Genomic DNA, 16,585 nt, shown 5'->3' on the forward strand with positions numbered 1-16,585 from the left:
GCACATACTGGTGCCTGGGCTTGTTCCTCCCCAGGAGCAGGGCTTTGAACTTCTCCTTGTTGAACTCCCTGAGGTTCCTGCTGGCCCATTTCTCCAACCTGGTGAGGTCCCTTGGGATGGCAGCATGACCCCCCCTGACATATCAGCTGCTCCTCCCAGTTTGGTGTCAACAGCAAACGTGCTGGAAGTGCACTCTGCCCCATCATCCAAATCATTAATGAAGATGTTAAACAGGACTGGACCCAGTAAGTTAATTTTAACTATGGTCTCAAAGGTCCTTGCAAATATTTCTGATTTAATTAAGCCTGCGTCATTCACTTAGGGAGTAAAAAAGCCAATTTGGGAGCCTTTTTATGATAGGTCAGGCTGAAGCACAGGAATTTCCAGTTTCCAAGGGCAGAGATAGGAAGGGAGCTCGGGAACCTCCTTCCAAGCTCTGGCTGGTGAACACCTGATCCTCTCTACACCCACCCACGATGGTTTCACGCACGTTGCTGCTGCCAGCGTGTGCTTTGAGAGCCAGTGTGATCAGCATGGGATAGACCAACATCTCACTAAAGATTAACTTCACGAGGAAAACTGATCCTAGTTCAGGCCATCAGTTTTTGACATCATCCTAACAGTGCTTGCTGTTTCTGGATGCCCAGAAAGCCGGGTGGGAGTAGGGTCGGGTTCCCTCCACGCACGTATGATGATGTTGCTCTTTGAGAGGACTGTGCATTTTGCCTGTTGGACTGAGCGCCCCGAAAATGGTCTGAGGGCTGGAGCACCTCTGCTACAGAGAAAGGCTGAGAGAGTTAGGGGTGTTCAGCCTGGAGAAGAGGAGAGTCCAGTAGACTTTACTGTGGCCTTTCGATACTTAAATGGGACTTATAAGAAAGACGGAGAGAGACTTTTTCCCAGGGCCTGTAGTGATAGGGCAAGGGGCAACAGTTTTAGACTGCAAGAGGGCAGGTTGAGCTTGGATATAAGGAAGAAATGTTTTATTATGAGGGTTGTGAGGTGCTGGCCCAGATTGCCCAGAGCAGCTGTGGCTGCCCCCTCCCTGGAAGGGTTCAAGGCCAGGTTGGACGGGGCTGGGAGCCCCCTGGGCTGGGGGAAGGGGGCCCTGCCCGGGGCAGGGGGTGGGACTGGATAATCTCCAAGGTCCCTTCCAGCCCAAACTATGCCAGGAATAAATATTGAAGTGCAGGAAAGGAGGGAGTTGTTGAAGATTGGGCAGGTGGAGAAAGCAAAACCCCAAACCCTTACTGCAGGCTTGTGCTCCTCGTAGGCTGTTTGTTACAGCAACTGTCGTTTGTGTAGAAGCCGCCTGTTTATTTAAAAGAAATGAAAAAAAAAAAAAAAAAAAACAAAAAACAAAACAACAAAGAAACAAACAAACAAAATCTAAAATTAAGTGGATTTTCAGAAAGGGTGAATGGTTGCTGTGATTCATCTTTTCTGTTGAAGAGTGGAAAAGCAGAGGGTGGGGTGGGGGAATAATGTTCAGTGACACATCAAAGGCCTCGTTTCAGCTTCAGAGACACATGCAAGGAATTAGTCACTGCGTTTCAGTGCAACGAACCCGTGTTCCCTCCCTAAACTCAACGGCTCCTCTCCCTGCGATGGCCAGCTCGCCGTAGCCCTTGGCCATCCCAACGGGGTTCGGAGCCAAAGCAGCTCGTTGCATGGTGTTAAAAAAGATAAATAGTCAGTGCATGGCGTAAGGAGCCCCCCTGCAAGACCCTTGGCCCCCGGAGGATTTTTCATAGGGGACCAGGCTTTGCTTTTAGGTGCAGAGCTCCCACCAGCGGGACTCAACCTCATCGTTATTTTTACATCCTTTGCATCTCATCCCACGCGAGAGGTTTGGGGTTATGGGGAAGGGGAACCTGGTGCCGGTGAAATCGTTCTGCCCTCGGACGAGCCCGTGGGCAGCTCCCCTCTGCCGCGGATCACAGCTCCAGTGAGAGGCTGCAAAACCACAAACGGGATTTAAAAGGAGCAGGGAGGGGGAGAAGGAACAGCAGGTTTGTTTTCCAGGGTGGCTGAGCCATGCTGATGGCTTGCTGCCACCAAAAAGGAAAAAAAAAATAATAGACCTTTTTCCCCTTTCTTTATGCTCGTGCTTGTTCTCATCCTACTGTGAGCTGCTTCAAAGAGCTAACTGGTGCAAATGCTAACCTTGCTCCTAGTTTTGCCCTCTTCCCTGCCAAAAAAAAAGAAGAAAACTGAACAATTTTTTTTTTATTTTTCACTGCGGTTGGGGCCAGCACAAGGCAGTTGGGTGGTCTTGGTTGAGCCGCTACATTTTAGCATCCTACTGATAGCAGCAGTGGTTTCTGGGGTCCCAGAAAGCTGAGTAGAATTCTGGTCATGTCTCCTCCTTGCACATAGAAAAAGATTGCCTCATCTTCCAGGAATTAGGAGTATGTCAGAGGTGGGGGTAAATCCTGCCTTTGATTGTGGACGGCTGTATTCAGGTAGGATCTGGGCAGTTTCTGCAGCCCTAAATGTTAATTCTTTGCTTTCTGAAAGCAGGCGGAGCTGGTCCTGCAGCCAACCCCCCCCCATAGCAGCAGCACGCACAAGGACCGTTTTTAAGCCACTTATTACTTTATAAAGAGATTATTTCTTTTTTTTTTTTTTTTTTTCTTCCCCCTCCAGCATCAATCATCTTGACAAGATCTGCTTATTTTAAAACATACGTCCTGCAGCCTAAAACTCAGCCTTTCCTATAGGAAGCTTCTGAGCAGCGTACGGGAAAGCTCAGTGCATATACGCTCTATGTATAAATACATATTTGTGTATTTTAAAAAAAAATATATATTATATTATATTGCTGGGAATACCAGTAGAAATTACTCAGGTTTCTAGCCCTGATTTTTGAAAAGGAAGGTTTAGAACAAAGCCGTGATGCTGAGCATCCCAACCCGCCGGGGCAGCGGTGCCGAAGCCGGCTCCTTTCTCCTCGGCAGAGCCGGCGCCGTGACGTCAGGGTGTTTTTCTGCAGAGCTCGCAGGATGTTGCACCCGGCCAAGAGCTGTGTTTATGTTGATAACATTACAAGTATTTCCTCTCCGTTTCCGAAACCAGCAGGGAGGGAGCCGAGGGGGAAGGGAGACTCGGGTTTCTCCAGCTTTGGGGTAGGACTCTCGAGGCCTTTTATGTTAAGAAGCGGGTAGCAACGTACCGCTGGCATTTATTTATGTTGCATTTGGGAATAGGGAGTGCTTAATAGCCGGGGCTGGGAGCCGGGAGCTGGGCTGGCACAGCCCTCCCCTCGCGCAGGGCTCTTTCGCTTGCTCTCTGCTCCGGATCCGGTTTTGAGGTGATAAAGCGCTGGCAGCTGATTGCCGGTCACAGGAGCAGCTCCCGGGATTTTTTGTGTAATGACCTGCACAGCAAGCCGGGGTGCCCTCGGGGCTGCCCGGCGTCCTGTTTCTCTTGACATTTACAGTAATAAAGCCGTAAAAACTCAGGATCTGCACGGACCGCCAGCATCCATCTTTCTTCAGGAAAACGGGGCAAGGCTTGGGGAAATACGGCGTTCTCTGCCCTTGCCAACCCTCTCCTCCTAATGCAATCTGTTCGAGGATCAATGAACTTATTAAACGTAATATCAAGGGGGGTTTTAAAGCAGGCAGCTGCCTGCTCACTGATGTAATCCAGGTCATCAGAGCTGTGCTGCCGGCTCAGCAAAGGAGGGACCTGCATCAATGATTGGACTCGATTATCTTAAGGGTCTTTTCCAATTTTCGATGATTCTGTGATCATCCCACCATCCCAAAAGGTTTTTGCAGCCAGTACCTGTGGCTGGTCCAGAAATTGCATGTAGCTCTTGTCCATATAGCAAACATAGAGTCACTGAATGGTTTGGGTTGGAAGGGACCTTACAGATCATCTAGTCCCAGCCCCACTGCCATGTGGTCATGGAAATAAAACCAAGCTTTTTTATTCTGTGTGGGTTACTTCCCCATAATGGAGGGCAGAATGAGGAGCTTTGACTCCTTTCTACCCACCCTCCATGTCCTGTTTTTGATACCAAGGGAAAATGTGTTGAGAATAGGGGAGAAGAGCTTCAGAGGCCAATGGGACATTTGGCTGTTGGCCTTAGAGAGGGGGTGTGGGATTGGCATGGGCTGACCCATCGGTCTTTCCTTTTTTAACTTTCTCAAGAGGACTCCAGGGTCTACAAATGGGAGAGAAACCAGGTCCCCTGGGGTCTACCACCCTTTCACTGAGTGACCATGAACAAATTGTCATTCCCCTGGTATTTGAGGTGTGCTGCAAGAGCTGGAACAGCCAGCTCAAAAGATCCTTGAAGCCATTGAGAAAGGTTTGGAAGAGATTTAGATCTGTATGGTTTTCCAGTTATCGGTTAATTATGGGCCAGGTGGTGAGGAACAAGATCTTAGTGTGAGGAGCTGGTAGGATGCCAGCGTGGTGGGAGCATCCCCATTATTGACTGGTTTGTCAGCTCTTGGGGAACACTGCTGCTGTGGAGCTGGCGCTGGCAGAGCTGTGGGAATCCCAAATGAATGGGATCCCAGATGAACAGGATCCCAGATGAACGGGATCCCAGATGAACAGGATCCCAGATGAACGGGATCCCAGATGAACAGGATCCCAGATGAACGGGAACTCTCGTTTTGCGAAACAGGACAGTGCGAAGAAGAGAAGAGCCACATCCACCTACAAGAGTGGCTTTTCTATACAAATATTCATCAAAACACAGCAAACAGTCACTTTTTTTTTTTTTTCCTAGTAGTGTTTGCAGAAGAGCCAGGTCTTTCCTTTTACCTTGTCATTGTTCTTTTGTTGTGGTGGCGATGAGTTCATGGCAAGGGAAGTGGTTGTGATGGCGAGACCCTGGAGCCTTCATCAGCCCTTGTGAGGTTTCAGGAGCTCCTCAGTGCCGCTGTTACGTTCTTTTGGAGATTCATTGTGGATTTAGGGTCCTTCTGCCTTTGCACATGGGTCCGATCATGAGGAACACCCTATTTCTGTGGATTTCCACAGAGGGATGCTTGAAGGATCTGTCTCCTGCAGCGAGTTGCTATCGTTCTTGCTGGCGGCGCATCTTCATGTGCTTCCCGGTTAAAATTAAGCACAGGGAGGGCACAAGCTCCCTTTCCTACAGTGCGAGGGTGGAAAACCTCTTTGACTTAGGACCATCTCAGCTCTAGAGTGTGATTGCTCAACAAGAGCACCAGTAGTGGAGCACGTCATCAAAATCCAATCAGTTGTGGGTTTTCCGGACATCCCACCCGGGAGCATAGCCTTGAGGGAGACATTGCAGGATCAGTCCTGCTCTTGCCAGCAGCAGGAGGACTGAGTCAGTTCAAATTCATCCAGACAGATATTTTAACCAGTGATTAAACCCTCTGGAAATTTGGCTGCTCACACCAGTGGGACCCCTTGGAGAAAGTCCTGCCTCAGGATTGGCCATGGAGGGAGCTGAAGGAAAGGTCTTATCTCTGGAGCTTGGTTTCCTTCTGGTTCAGGGTTTGTCTGACCTTTTGGTCACTGAGTAAGTTTGATTTTTGCCAGGTTTTTTTTCGGGGGGGCGGGGTGGGGATGAAAAACAAGTAAGTGTGTGGTGCTGGTGGGAGGATACTCCTGGGTGGGGTGGGGAGGATCTTGTATTTCTGATACCGTTTCCAGTGTGTTGATGACTTCGGTGTTGTCCTTTTGCCCGGAGTTTGGGATGGGTCTGGATCGAAGCAGATTTAAATAAATACAACGAGAACAAACAACAGGAGTTGTATTTAAGAGAGGGAGGGTTGGACCGCGTATCGGGAATGAAACTCTTCCTTGGCAGTGCGACAAGTCGACTTGGCGGCGCGATCTCGCGCGCCTTCTCCCAGGAGGTGCTGAAGGTGCAGCTGGACGCCTGTCAAAAGCCTGAAGGTCGGGAGGGAGTTGTACGGCAGCTGCCAGCCGATGGCACGGAGCAGAGCCCTCTCTGAGCCCTCTCTGGGCTCGTAGCAGGCGCGAGATGCTGGCCCGTCCCCGGGGCCGTGTGCGAGTCGGGGGCTTGGCAGCGCTGGGCTCTCCCCTGGCCAGGACGACGACGGCTCACGTCTCGCCGTCGTTTGCCTCGGCCTCTGGATCCATATCTGTTTGGGAGGAGATAATGTTACCCACTTCTCCGGAGCTTTCTGAGGTCTACAGAGGAAAGAAATCACCACAAAAGCCTTGTATTTAAAAGGGCTGGGGGAGAAAGCCTGGAGGAAGCAACTTTACTGATGTCATCGTCCTGTAATTTTGTAGGACGTTTCCTGGGGAGAAACGTACAGTGCAACAAATGTGCAGCCTGCACTTGCAGATGATCTTGGATTATCATTTGTGGGGTTTTTTTTGTCCGCACGTGCAGGGAATCTGATGGGGTTTGAACAGAGCTGAGCCGGGCCTTGTGCGGGCGTTCTGCCCGCACCCAGTAACAGGCAGGGGACCACTGGGCACTGCCCGCAGGAGGAGCTGCCCTCTCCTCCTTGGGGCTTTGAGCAACCTGGTGTGGTGGAAGGTGTCCCTGCCTGTGGCAGGGGCTTGGGACTGGGTGATCTTTAAGGTCCCTTCCAACCCATCCTATGATTGTTCCCTGCCTCCGGTTCCTGGGCATTTTGGATCAAGTGGTCTTCATAGATACTGCATTTCGGTTTGCTCAAAGTCCACTCGTTTGCAGACTGTTATATGAACACGTTATTAATTTCCTCTAAAACCAGATACTCTGGTGCTCAGCTTCATAGCTTGTTCCTCACTGCTCTCCCATAGTTCACCCCGTTCCTGCTTCAGCCCTGGTCGTCTTTGCTGGCCCACCAGACTGGCCTCTCGCCATGCGCCCTCCCATAGAGGTATGGTATGATATTTATTGATATGGTATGACCGTATCAATAAATCCTTCCTATCCTCATGCCTGCTGGGGCTCCAGCCACACATTCACTCCTCCCTTCCAGCTCTGCACACGCAAGATGCACAGCAGCGTCCCCAGTTTGAATTATTTTGGGGTGATGTTGCACGAGGATTCACATAACTGTTCTTTGCTGTCTTCCCCAGGTCAACATGGATTTGTGGTTCTTTCTCCTTTTGCTTGGAAGTGGCCTGATAAGCGTAGGTGCTGACAATATTACGACAGGTAAGCTACACTCCTTGTCTCCTCTCTTTTGTCCTTAAACCATCTTTAGGATCGAAGGAGTAAGTGCTCACATGCTTGGTGACTTACTCCTTCTGCCCTCCACTTAACTGCAATAAAATGTATTGGAAAGAGGGTGATGGGCTGCAGGTGTTCATAAATGGGACCTGAAGGTTTTACCTCTAGCAAATGTTGATCCTCTCTTACAGGGGCTCTAACCTTTGTATCTCCTTGATATCATAAGGTCTATTGAAGTTACCTGCTTTTATAAGGTTTGCAGCACAGTGCTGTGCAAAGCATTCCCTGTCCTGGACTCAGGATTTTTGGCTGTTTTATGGCTGTAGTTACAGTCCCGCGACCGTCCAGCATCTAAACCCTCCGGCGTTGCGGAAAGGCATCTCACGGCTGTTCCCTTGTGCTCTCCCCTCTCGCAGAGCCCCCCACAACGGTGCCCACCTCCCCCGGGAGCCCCGCCAGAGCTCCTACGGCAGGTCCTGAGCACGGGACTGCGACGGGTGCGAGCAGCCTCAACACTAGCACTCCCGTGACTGTTTCTACCGTGGCGCCAAAGCCACCTACGGCCACGGCCACCCGGATCTCCCCCAACGCCACCGCCGTCAGCCTCAACACCTCCACCCCGGGGACGACCGTGCCCGTGCCTCCAGCCACCTCCCTGCCACCCAGCGTGACGCCAGCGGCGCCGCGCACCGCGCTCCCCGGCACGGAGGCGGAGACCACAGGGAGGAATTTCAGCGCGACGGTGACAACGCAAGAGACCTCTTCTGCTCCCCATAACGGTAGGCGCCTCCTGCACCTCTCCTCCTCCTCCAGGCCACCCTGCCTCTGGGTTTTGTTTCTTTGCTCTCCTTTTGCTTTGCCGAACGAAAAGGGGGTGAGGAGACACTTCGGGGGGAAATTCCGCGGTGGTGCGAAACAGCATAACGCCCTGAGCTGGCCGTCAGAAGGGATTTATCCTGCTGAAGGTTTGGGCTTCTTGCCAAGATGCTGGGGCACCAGAAGCTCTAGGATCTTGTTCTGCTTTTGTCACAGATTAATTTCATCGATTTTTGTGGTTTCCGGAGTGTGAAGCGAGGCTAGTGCTGCACAGCTCCCAGGTGCTGTCTGAAAAGCTGATCTGTAACGGGTCTGTGTAGGCAATAGCAATAAATCACTCCACGTTGCTGCTCAGCTGCAGAGCTTGGGTTATCCGGAGTTTTGCTACATTTAGTTGTGTTCTGGTAGCCACCATGGGCTCAAGAGATGCTTTTTGGCACTGCACAAGCACTCACACAGCAAGGCAGTCCCTGTCCCGAAGGATGTAAGGCTTAGACTGGAGTTGGCCAACCAGGGGTGAGACCCAGCTCCTGGGGAAAGCTGAGAAGTTGGTTCATTATCCAAAATTAGCCAAACTGAGGATGAAGGATGGTGCAGATGGCTCATCTGGTGGTTGCTAAACTGCTTGAGGACACAAGCCACACATGATTTGATAAACCATCTGGAGGTGCTCTCTCTCCTCCAGGAGCACTGAGGTGAGACCTTCTTGAGCAGAGTATTCCTTGCCTTGGTCTTGCATTTGCTTACATTATAATTTTTTTCCCCATTACTTGGGCTACTTGAATTTTTGAAAGGTTTAGATCATAGAATCACAGAATGGTTTTGTTTGGAAAGGACCTTAAAGATCAACCTGGCCTTGAACCCTTCCAGGGAGGGGGCAGCCACAGCTGCTCTGGGCACCCTGGGCCAGCGCCTCACCCCCCGCACAGGGAACAATTTCTGCCTTATATATAACCTAAACCTACTCTCTTTCAGCTTAAAACCGTCCCCCCTCATCCTACCCCCACCCCCTGACCCAGAGTCCCCCCCCCCCCTCCTGTCCCCCCTTTAAGCCCCGGGAGGCCGCTCGAAGGGCTCCCCGGAGCCTTCTCTTCTCCAGGCTGAACCCCCCCAACTCTCTCAGCCCGGCCCCCCAGGGGAGCTGCTCCAGCCCCCCCAGCATCTCCGTGGCCTCCTCTGGCCCCGCTCGAGCAGCTCCGTGTCCTTCTGCTGTTGGGGGCCCCCGAGCTGGCCCCAGCACTGCAGGGGGGTCTCCCCAGAGTGGAGCAGAGGGGGACAATCCCCTCCCTGGCCCTGCTGCCCCCCCTGCTCTGGCTGCAGCCCAGGGCACGGGGGGGTTCTGGGCTGTGAGCGCACGGTGCTGGCTCACGGGCAGTTTTCCCCCCACCAAACCCCCCAGTCCCTCTCCTCGGGGCTGCTCTCCAGCCACTCCTCGCCCAGCCTGGGTTTGTGCTGGGGATTGCCCCGACCCATGGGCAGGACCTTGCACTTGGCCGTGTTGAACTCCATGAGGTTTGCCCAGTCTCACCTCTCCAGCCTGTCCAGGTCCCTCGGGATGCCATCCCTGCCCTCTAGCTTGTCCCCACACCACACAGCTCCGTGTCGTTGGTGAACTTGCTGAGGGTGCAGGAGCTGAGGATGAGCCAGAGTTGTCTCTATTGCCATCCTGCTGGCATTCCCCTCTTGGCACATCATAAAAGTGGCCCCTAAGTGTGTAGTTTGGCTGCTCAATGTAGGTTAAGAGCAAAAATCAAGCAAAAAGAAGCTGAGGTGACCAGAAATCTTAGCTGATCCGTGACTCTTCAGCCTTGGTTTTAGACCCAGCTTCTATACTATGTGCCTCTGAGTTGCAACAGTTAAACAGCAGTGCCTGCTGAAGATTATAGTGAAAGCCTTGATAGTGCAGGATTTAGTGGAAAAACAGGAAGGGTAACTTGGTGGTGGGGTAGAAAAGATTCAAAGAAGGTAATGCTGGAGTTAATGCAGGAGATGTCGAGTGTATATTCCTCAAGAATAAATTTCTCAAGAGATATTGGGTATTGGGTATCTAAACTGCTCTTCATGTCAGTAAGATGTGTGTACCCTCTTCCTCAGGGCATCTTTGGAAACTGCAGCTCATGAAGCTGCAGGGAAGTTGTCTTTGCTACCAACATAGGAAGGGATGTGGCTGAAGGAACTCTGCAACCTTTTTTCTTAGTGTCCTGCCATCCCCGAGCTCATCCGGCTTCTTTTCAAACTCGAATCCTCAAGGCTTTTTTGCAGAGTGAAGGAGTCCAGAGTAATCTTAGGTACATACACGGTGCAAGTTTAGAATAAATGTGGCATTCAGATGGGAGTGATGGAGGCAAAAGCCTTAAGTACTGCTGGGATCTGGATTTTATAATCCAATGTCTGCTAGCGGGGGACTGAATTTATCATTTTTGTGTCTTTTCTACTTTTTTTATGACTTGGGTTACCGTTTTTGGTGAACTCCCTTGGTGTACGCTGTGACACGTTGGCCATTGCACCAGCAAGGCCAGATGTCACTTCTCACTTGATGTCAGTCCCAAGAACAAATGACCAAACCTGATTCTTTCTGTATTACAAGTAATTTGTCGAGGAGCAAGATGAGTTTTAGGGCTGCCTTTGCCATTCATCTTAATGGGAAATTTGGATATCAGTCATGGAAAAATTAAATGACGCTCAAGAGAAGGATAGGGGTAAAAGGCACCGCATGAATTAAATGTTGGACAGGCCAGACATCTCCAGACCTGCCAGGATGCTCCTCAGCCCCGTGCTGCAGCTCTTCACACATAAAACGGGCGTGGGGTGCCCGCGCCAGCGCCGTTGAAGCAGAAGAGCTGGGCTGTGCTCTCGTTGGCACGGGCTTCTTCTGTCTTGCTCTAGATGAAACAGCCAAAACAGCAAGTAGAGGCTTTCCTTGGATGCTCCTCATCCCCATCCCTGAGCCCAGCTGCTCTTAATTGAACTCTTGGCTCAGCCACTCCTTTAAAATTATGCATAAGTGTTATCTCTTAACATTTAAGTGCTAATGAATTACACCAGTGACTTGCTGGTTATAAGCTTAAACAGACTCTGTTATTGATTAAGAGCTGTAGGTTGTGTTTACTGATGTTATAGCTCGGCTTCAGCTCCCTGCTCTGCTGATAAAAAGTTGCTTTTTCTTCATTCTTCCTTGTTACTATGTGAAGGCTGAAATTCGTTTTTACATCCTGGATTGTAGCTGGTGTTTTAAAGGAAAGATGTACAAGAAGATGATGAGAATTACTAAATTTGTTATTGCCTTGGTCTTTGATCCTTCCTGACTTATTAAAATGTATATTTCTTTGTTGCTAAGAGACTTTTGTTTTCTTTTTCTGCAGGTAACTCTGACAGAAGAGGTAAGAATTTTATATATCGTTACTCTTTAGTCAAGCCCTCAGTAAAAACATTTCCAGAAGTATTCTGCTATTAGATAGCTCTCCTTATGCCAAAGTTGCTTTTACAAAGCCTGTCAAGCTCTTCAGAAGAGCGGGTGACACACTGATATCTTAATTTGTGTTGAGCTCTTCTTTTTAGAAATAAACAATCCCGTACCAATTTGCACATGTCCTGTTAGATGCAGAGAGTTCCTGCTGAACGCTCTGAAAATATCAGCATTTCCCTCCCTAGAGTTGGATGACCAAAGTCTAAGAAGCCATTCAGCAGATTTCCTTCTTTATTGACTGTGCCTTACCCTATTTGATCCAGACCCATTCTGCAAATGACGTGAATAATTATTATTCTTAATTCTGTTGGCAAGCCGTAACACACATCCATTTCTTGTAATAAATGCACTCTAGGCGCATTTTTCCATCTCTTAGTTCTGAGAACTGGCACCACTACCAGAATATTTGCAATTACTCATTGCTTTAGCCATACAGGGGTGGGTAGGACGGAGGTGCAGCCAGTCTGGTTGCTCCCTACAGAAACACGCTTCCTCTGGGTGTTTTCATCATTGCTCTGATGGCTGTTTCAGCTTTGTAAACTCCACGGCAATCTGCTTTCTGCTGCTTGGTGTGCCAAACCCACACTGTCCCGCTGATGGTATACAGGAAGAGGCAGATGCTCTGCCATAGTTACTGTCAATACACATTTGCACAGAGGAAATAGAAGGGACGCAGGTCCGAGTGAATTCTTTTAAAATAATGGCTAAGCCCCCATAGAAATGTTCATTGTAATTCCCTTGGTTCTGACATGCCTTTTTGCAATCTCTCTGTCATTGTTGATCCCTGCTCCTGGGAGCAAAGAAACGAAAAAAGGGAAAAAAAATCTGACTTCCTAACAATATTAATATTAATAATGTTGATACTAATAAAATAATTAATATTTCCAAGTCCTGTGACTTGGAGGGTTATTCTAGGGGTATTGGTATTCCTGGCTCCCTGACACCAGGAAGCAGCACTGGGAGCAGAATTGTGACAGCCAGAAGTGGAGAGGCTGCTGTTAATGTTAAGTAGAGCTGTCAGTAAAACTTGGCTTGGGTCATGCTGTGAGTGTGTTGTCTTCCCAGTGACTCCAAAGGGACTAATTCTGTCTCTGCAGGTCATTTTTCTCCTGCTTTAAGATGATGGAGTTTCAGTCAGTGCCTCTATTCTGATTTATTCCAGAAAACAATCTTCTCTGATGTTGTAATCATTCCTGGATGTGTAAAGGACACGAAAAATAATTGTTTTGATTTATTGTTTCATCTAGATGCGGGATTAGTTAGATGCAGGATTAGCTAACACGTGTGTTTTTCTGACCTAAGTACATCCTTCCCAAATTATACCCCCTAACCACTATGGAGTATATCACATCATGTGTAGAATATATCACATCATCTATAGAACATGGCACGTCATGGAGAAAATTGATGGAGGTTACAGCAAGAGCCAGCCTCCCATCAGCTTACGTGGGTTTTCCACTTAAAAGGTGAATCTCTGCCAGATTAAGGGGGCTTTGCCACTAAACCCTTTTAAGATTCGGCAAATCTGTGAAACCATAGCAGGTTAAATCCAGCTACACTGACTTCTGCGGGACTAACCAGCCCAGGATAAGCTCTGCTCGGAGCTGAAGGCCTTTGAACTTGTGCTGGAGTTTTTCTTTAAACCTCAGGAGGATTTTGAGCGATGGTTTACAGCAAGGTGGGCCATGGAAATGTGTGTCTTGTCTCGTTTCAAGTGTGTGTGTCCCTAGGAATTGCTGGGAGGTTTTTAATCCCTAACACTGGAAAGCAGAGAAATAGGTAGTTTTCTTATCAGGAAAGTTACAGTAATAACCTTCACATTATTCCAAAATTAAAAGCTTTCCTAACAAATTACTGATTGAGGGTTATTTTGATGATGAGGAGCAGAGAAGTGATTTTTATCCAGATTAGTGAAAATCTTCTGCCTCTTATTGCTTGCACTCGTACTGTCATGTAAAACCATCCCCAGTGCTGTATCTCAGACCCAAGTCCACTTTGACAATTATTATATGACTCTCGGAGGAATTGAGTAGCCCTTTTATTCTGGCCCCCCTCCCACAACAGCATCACCAGAAGATGTCTGCAAGCTTTGGGGTTGTTGAGTGATGGAGCTGCCTGTGCTGGAGCATCAGTGCTGAGCAGGGCAGCGTGGGAGGACATTTGCAGATGGCTCTGCTCACCCTGGTCTTCTGATTTGGGGTCCGAAGGGGAATTTTCATGAAGTCAGCCTGATGGAAATTAGTGGTTTGCCTTGCCCAGCAGCACCCAACTCTTGCAGATGCTGCAAGTCCTTCTCCATCCCCTTTTAGCGACCGTGGCCTTTTAGGGCATCTTTTTATGCTACAAGAGATGGTTGAATCCTTCACAGGCCTGGAAGGGAGAGGCTGTGCCAGGTGTCCTTGGCAGGCTCACTGAAAAGTCTTGCCTGCTTTCCTCAAGGGTAGGAGAAGTAAAGCTGCACAAATATTTATGACTTTACTTTCTCAAGGGGTGATGCCACGCTCCGGGATCAAGCTCCACATCTCAGACAGCCGTAGGGATGTATCAGAAAGACAGAGCCCTTCCCAATGGGGCTATAGGGAGGAGAAGTGCCCTGCCTTCTCCTGCTCCATGCCTGGAGTAGGTGTGATGGATGAAGTAGTCATCTCAGTAAGTGGAACACCCTGCTCCTTGGCGGGAGAGACGCTAATGCCTCCTGAAGGGATCAAGTGATGGTTGCACCATAGAATCATGGCATGGTTTGGGTTGGAAAAGACCTTTAAAAGTCACCCAGTGCCCCCCCCTGCCCCGGGCAGGGCCCCCTGCCCCCAGCCCAGGGGGCTCCCAGCCCCGTCCAACCTGGCCTTGAACCCTTCCAGGGAGGGGGCAGCCACAGCTGCTCTGGGCACCCTGGGCCAGCGCCTCACCCCCCGCACAGGGAACAATTTCTGCCTTATATATAACCTAAACCTACTCTCTTTCAGCTTAAAACCGTCCCGCCTCGTCCTACCCCCACCCCTGACCCAGAGTCCCCCCCCACCTCTCCTGCCCCCCCTTTAAGCCCTGGGAGGCCGCTCGAAGGGCTCCCCGGAGCCTTCTCTTCTCCAGGCTGAACCCCCCCAACTCTCTCAGCCCGGCCCCCCAGGGGAGCTGCTCCAGCCCCCCCAGCATCTCCGTGGCCTCCTCTGGCCCCGCTCGAGCAGCTCCGTGTCCTTCTGCTGTTGGGGGCCCCCGAGCTGGCCCCAGCACTGCAGGGGGGTCTCCCCAGAGCGGAGCAGAGGGGGACAATCCCCCCCCTGGCCCTGCTGCCCCCCCTGCTCTGGCTGCAGCCCAGGGCACGGGGGGGTTCTGGGCTGCCAGCACACGGGGATGGCTCACAGGCAGTTTTCCAGCCACTAATACCCCCAGGTCCTTCTCCTCAGGGCTGCTCTCATTCCCAGCCAGCGTTGATACTGGGGATTACCCTGACCCACGGGCAGGACCTTGCACTTGGCTTTGTTGAACTTCTTGAAGTTCACATGGGCACGGAAATGGCCATTTCCTACCTTTCAGAAAATCACCCAGGCTTGGTTTGAAAAAAGCAGGCAACCAACCCTCTCACATTTCCCTATGGATGGCTTGAAATAATGCATCCATATCCCACCAGGATGCACAGAAAGCATCAGGGAGACCTGGAGCTCAAGAGGATCCTCTGGCTTTGAAGCATTGCCCTGCTCGTTGCGCACCTCTCCCAGTGCTCCTCACTGCCGTGGTAGCACCTTGCGGGAGGTGGGGCTGGAGGACAGCTGTGCCAAGCGGTGTACAACGTCAATCTGGCCTTGTCCCAAGCAAATCATGTTCATGTGGGCAATCTGGACCCAAGGGAGGGATTTCAGATGGTTCGTGACCACGCTCGCTGATTCCTCCTGAGCTCCTGTGCCTGGGGTGGCTTCTCCCACCTCCCAAACACAACTGGGGAGGAAATAGTGCAGGAAAATGAATAAAGGTTGCAGCGTGGATCCGCTCCTGCAGGCTCGGCGATGTTTGCAGGGAACATAGATTTAAACCCTACTTGGGATCTCAGAGATAGGATTTAAACTCTTTCTTCTGCTCCGCTCCCCCTCTGCGACCATTTTGCAGGATTTGCTTTTCCAGGAGCTCTGCATCTCGTGTCCTGGGGGGGGGTTATTTAAGAAATACTGACCCTACATCTTTGCTTCTGTTTCTTTTACCCTCTTTTTTTTTTTTTTTTTTGGCTCGTGATCCCATAATTCTTCGTCTGCTCAATTTGACTCACATTTTGTGGGCAGGCGTTGAGGGCGATGAGCAAGGACCTTTCTGCTGTACAGCTGCACCCGGGCCTGCATGATGTAAAGGGGACGACCTATAGACTGCTATATAGCACCTCTGCCTACCATTGGAGACATGATGTCGAGCACCAGGAGATGGTTTGCTGGCCCCTCAGAGGTACTGGGACGAGATTTAAGCATCCCAGTGCCTCCCGGGGTCTGGGCTGTGGTGGAAGCAGAGGGTCGAGCCCTTGTCCCTTCTCCAAGCAAACCACAAGCGTGATGCCTCCGTGGACCGAGGCTCGAGTGGGATGGGAGCTGCAAGGGGGGGCTGGCTGGGGAACGAGGGACCAACTGGGGACCCTCCAGCTTGTTTCCTGCCTGGGCTTTGCTGGGTGGGCCGGGCAGCAGGCTGGCGGTTAGCGGCTGTGGTGGAAAAGCTCTAACTCATCCAGCCAGATGTGTCGAAAGAACGTCTGCGAAAAAAGAAAAACAACAACCCCCCCACACCCCCCAGGCTCCCTGCATCCTGCACCCCTGCCCGTAAATCACACCTCCTGCCAACCGGCACGGCCGCAGCAGCCCCTCCCTGGCTCGGCAGCGGTTAGGCTGAGCTTAACTCCAGCCAAGGCAGGAGAAATGGTCCGACGATGCGTAGTGGGGGCACAGCAGCGGGGGCTTTGGCAAGGCAGCTGGCCTTCTTCTCCTGCAGCCAGGGTGGTGACGGTGGTTACGGTCGGAGGTCTCAACAAGGAGCACGTTAGAGGAGAGGCAAGGGCTGGCTGGAGCTGGGCTAAGACGCTCCGTGGTTGCTTTGCCTTCCTGGTCTTGCTTTTGGAAAGCCTCATGGTGGGTAATGCTGAGGCTCCAGCAGCTACTGAGCGTGCAGGAGGCAGAAATGCCTCCCGGTAAATTCCTTGG

At 50.8% G+C, this 16,585-nt stretch overlaps 1 protein-coding gene across 5 annotated transcripts in view; it reads left to right on the top strand.

Annotated features, from left to right (window-relative positions):
* The window catches only part of PTPRA (protein tyrosine phosphatase receptor type A), a 132,548-nt gene that overhangs the window by 93,917 nt on the left and 22,046 nt on the right, over positions 1 to 16,585 (top strand). For 4 of the 5 annotated variants that reach the window (XM_042808186.1, XM_042808188.1, XM_042808187.1 and 1 more), the window contains 3 exons: positions 7,042 to 7,120; positions 7,552 to 7,914; positions 11,314 to 11,331. In XM_042808186.1, coding sequence (XP_042664120.1) covers positions 7,042 to 7,120; positions 7,552 to 7,914; positions 11,314 to 11,331 — 460 coding nt within the window. Of the gene's footprint in view, positions 1 to 6,759; positions 6,840 to 7,041; positions 7,121 to 7,551; positions 7,915 to 11,313; positions 11,332 to 16,585 lie in introns of all 5 variants that reach the window. The other variant, XM_042808189.1, reaches the window with a different exon arrangement.

The sequence above is a fragment of the Tyto alba genome, unplaced genomic scaffold (assembly GCF_018691265.1).
Source record: "Tyto alba isolate M040663 unplaced genomic scaffold, T.alba_DEE_v4.0 Super-Scaffold_6, whole genome shotgun sequence".
Classification (NCBI taxonomy): Eukaryota; Metazoa; Chordata; class Aves; order Strigiformes; family Tytonidae; genus Tyto; species Tyto alba.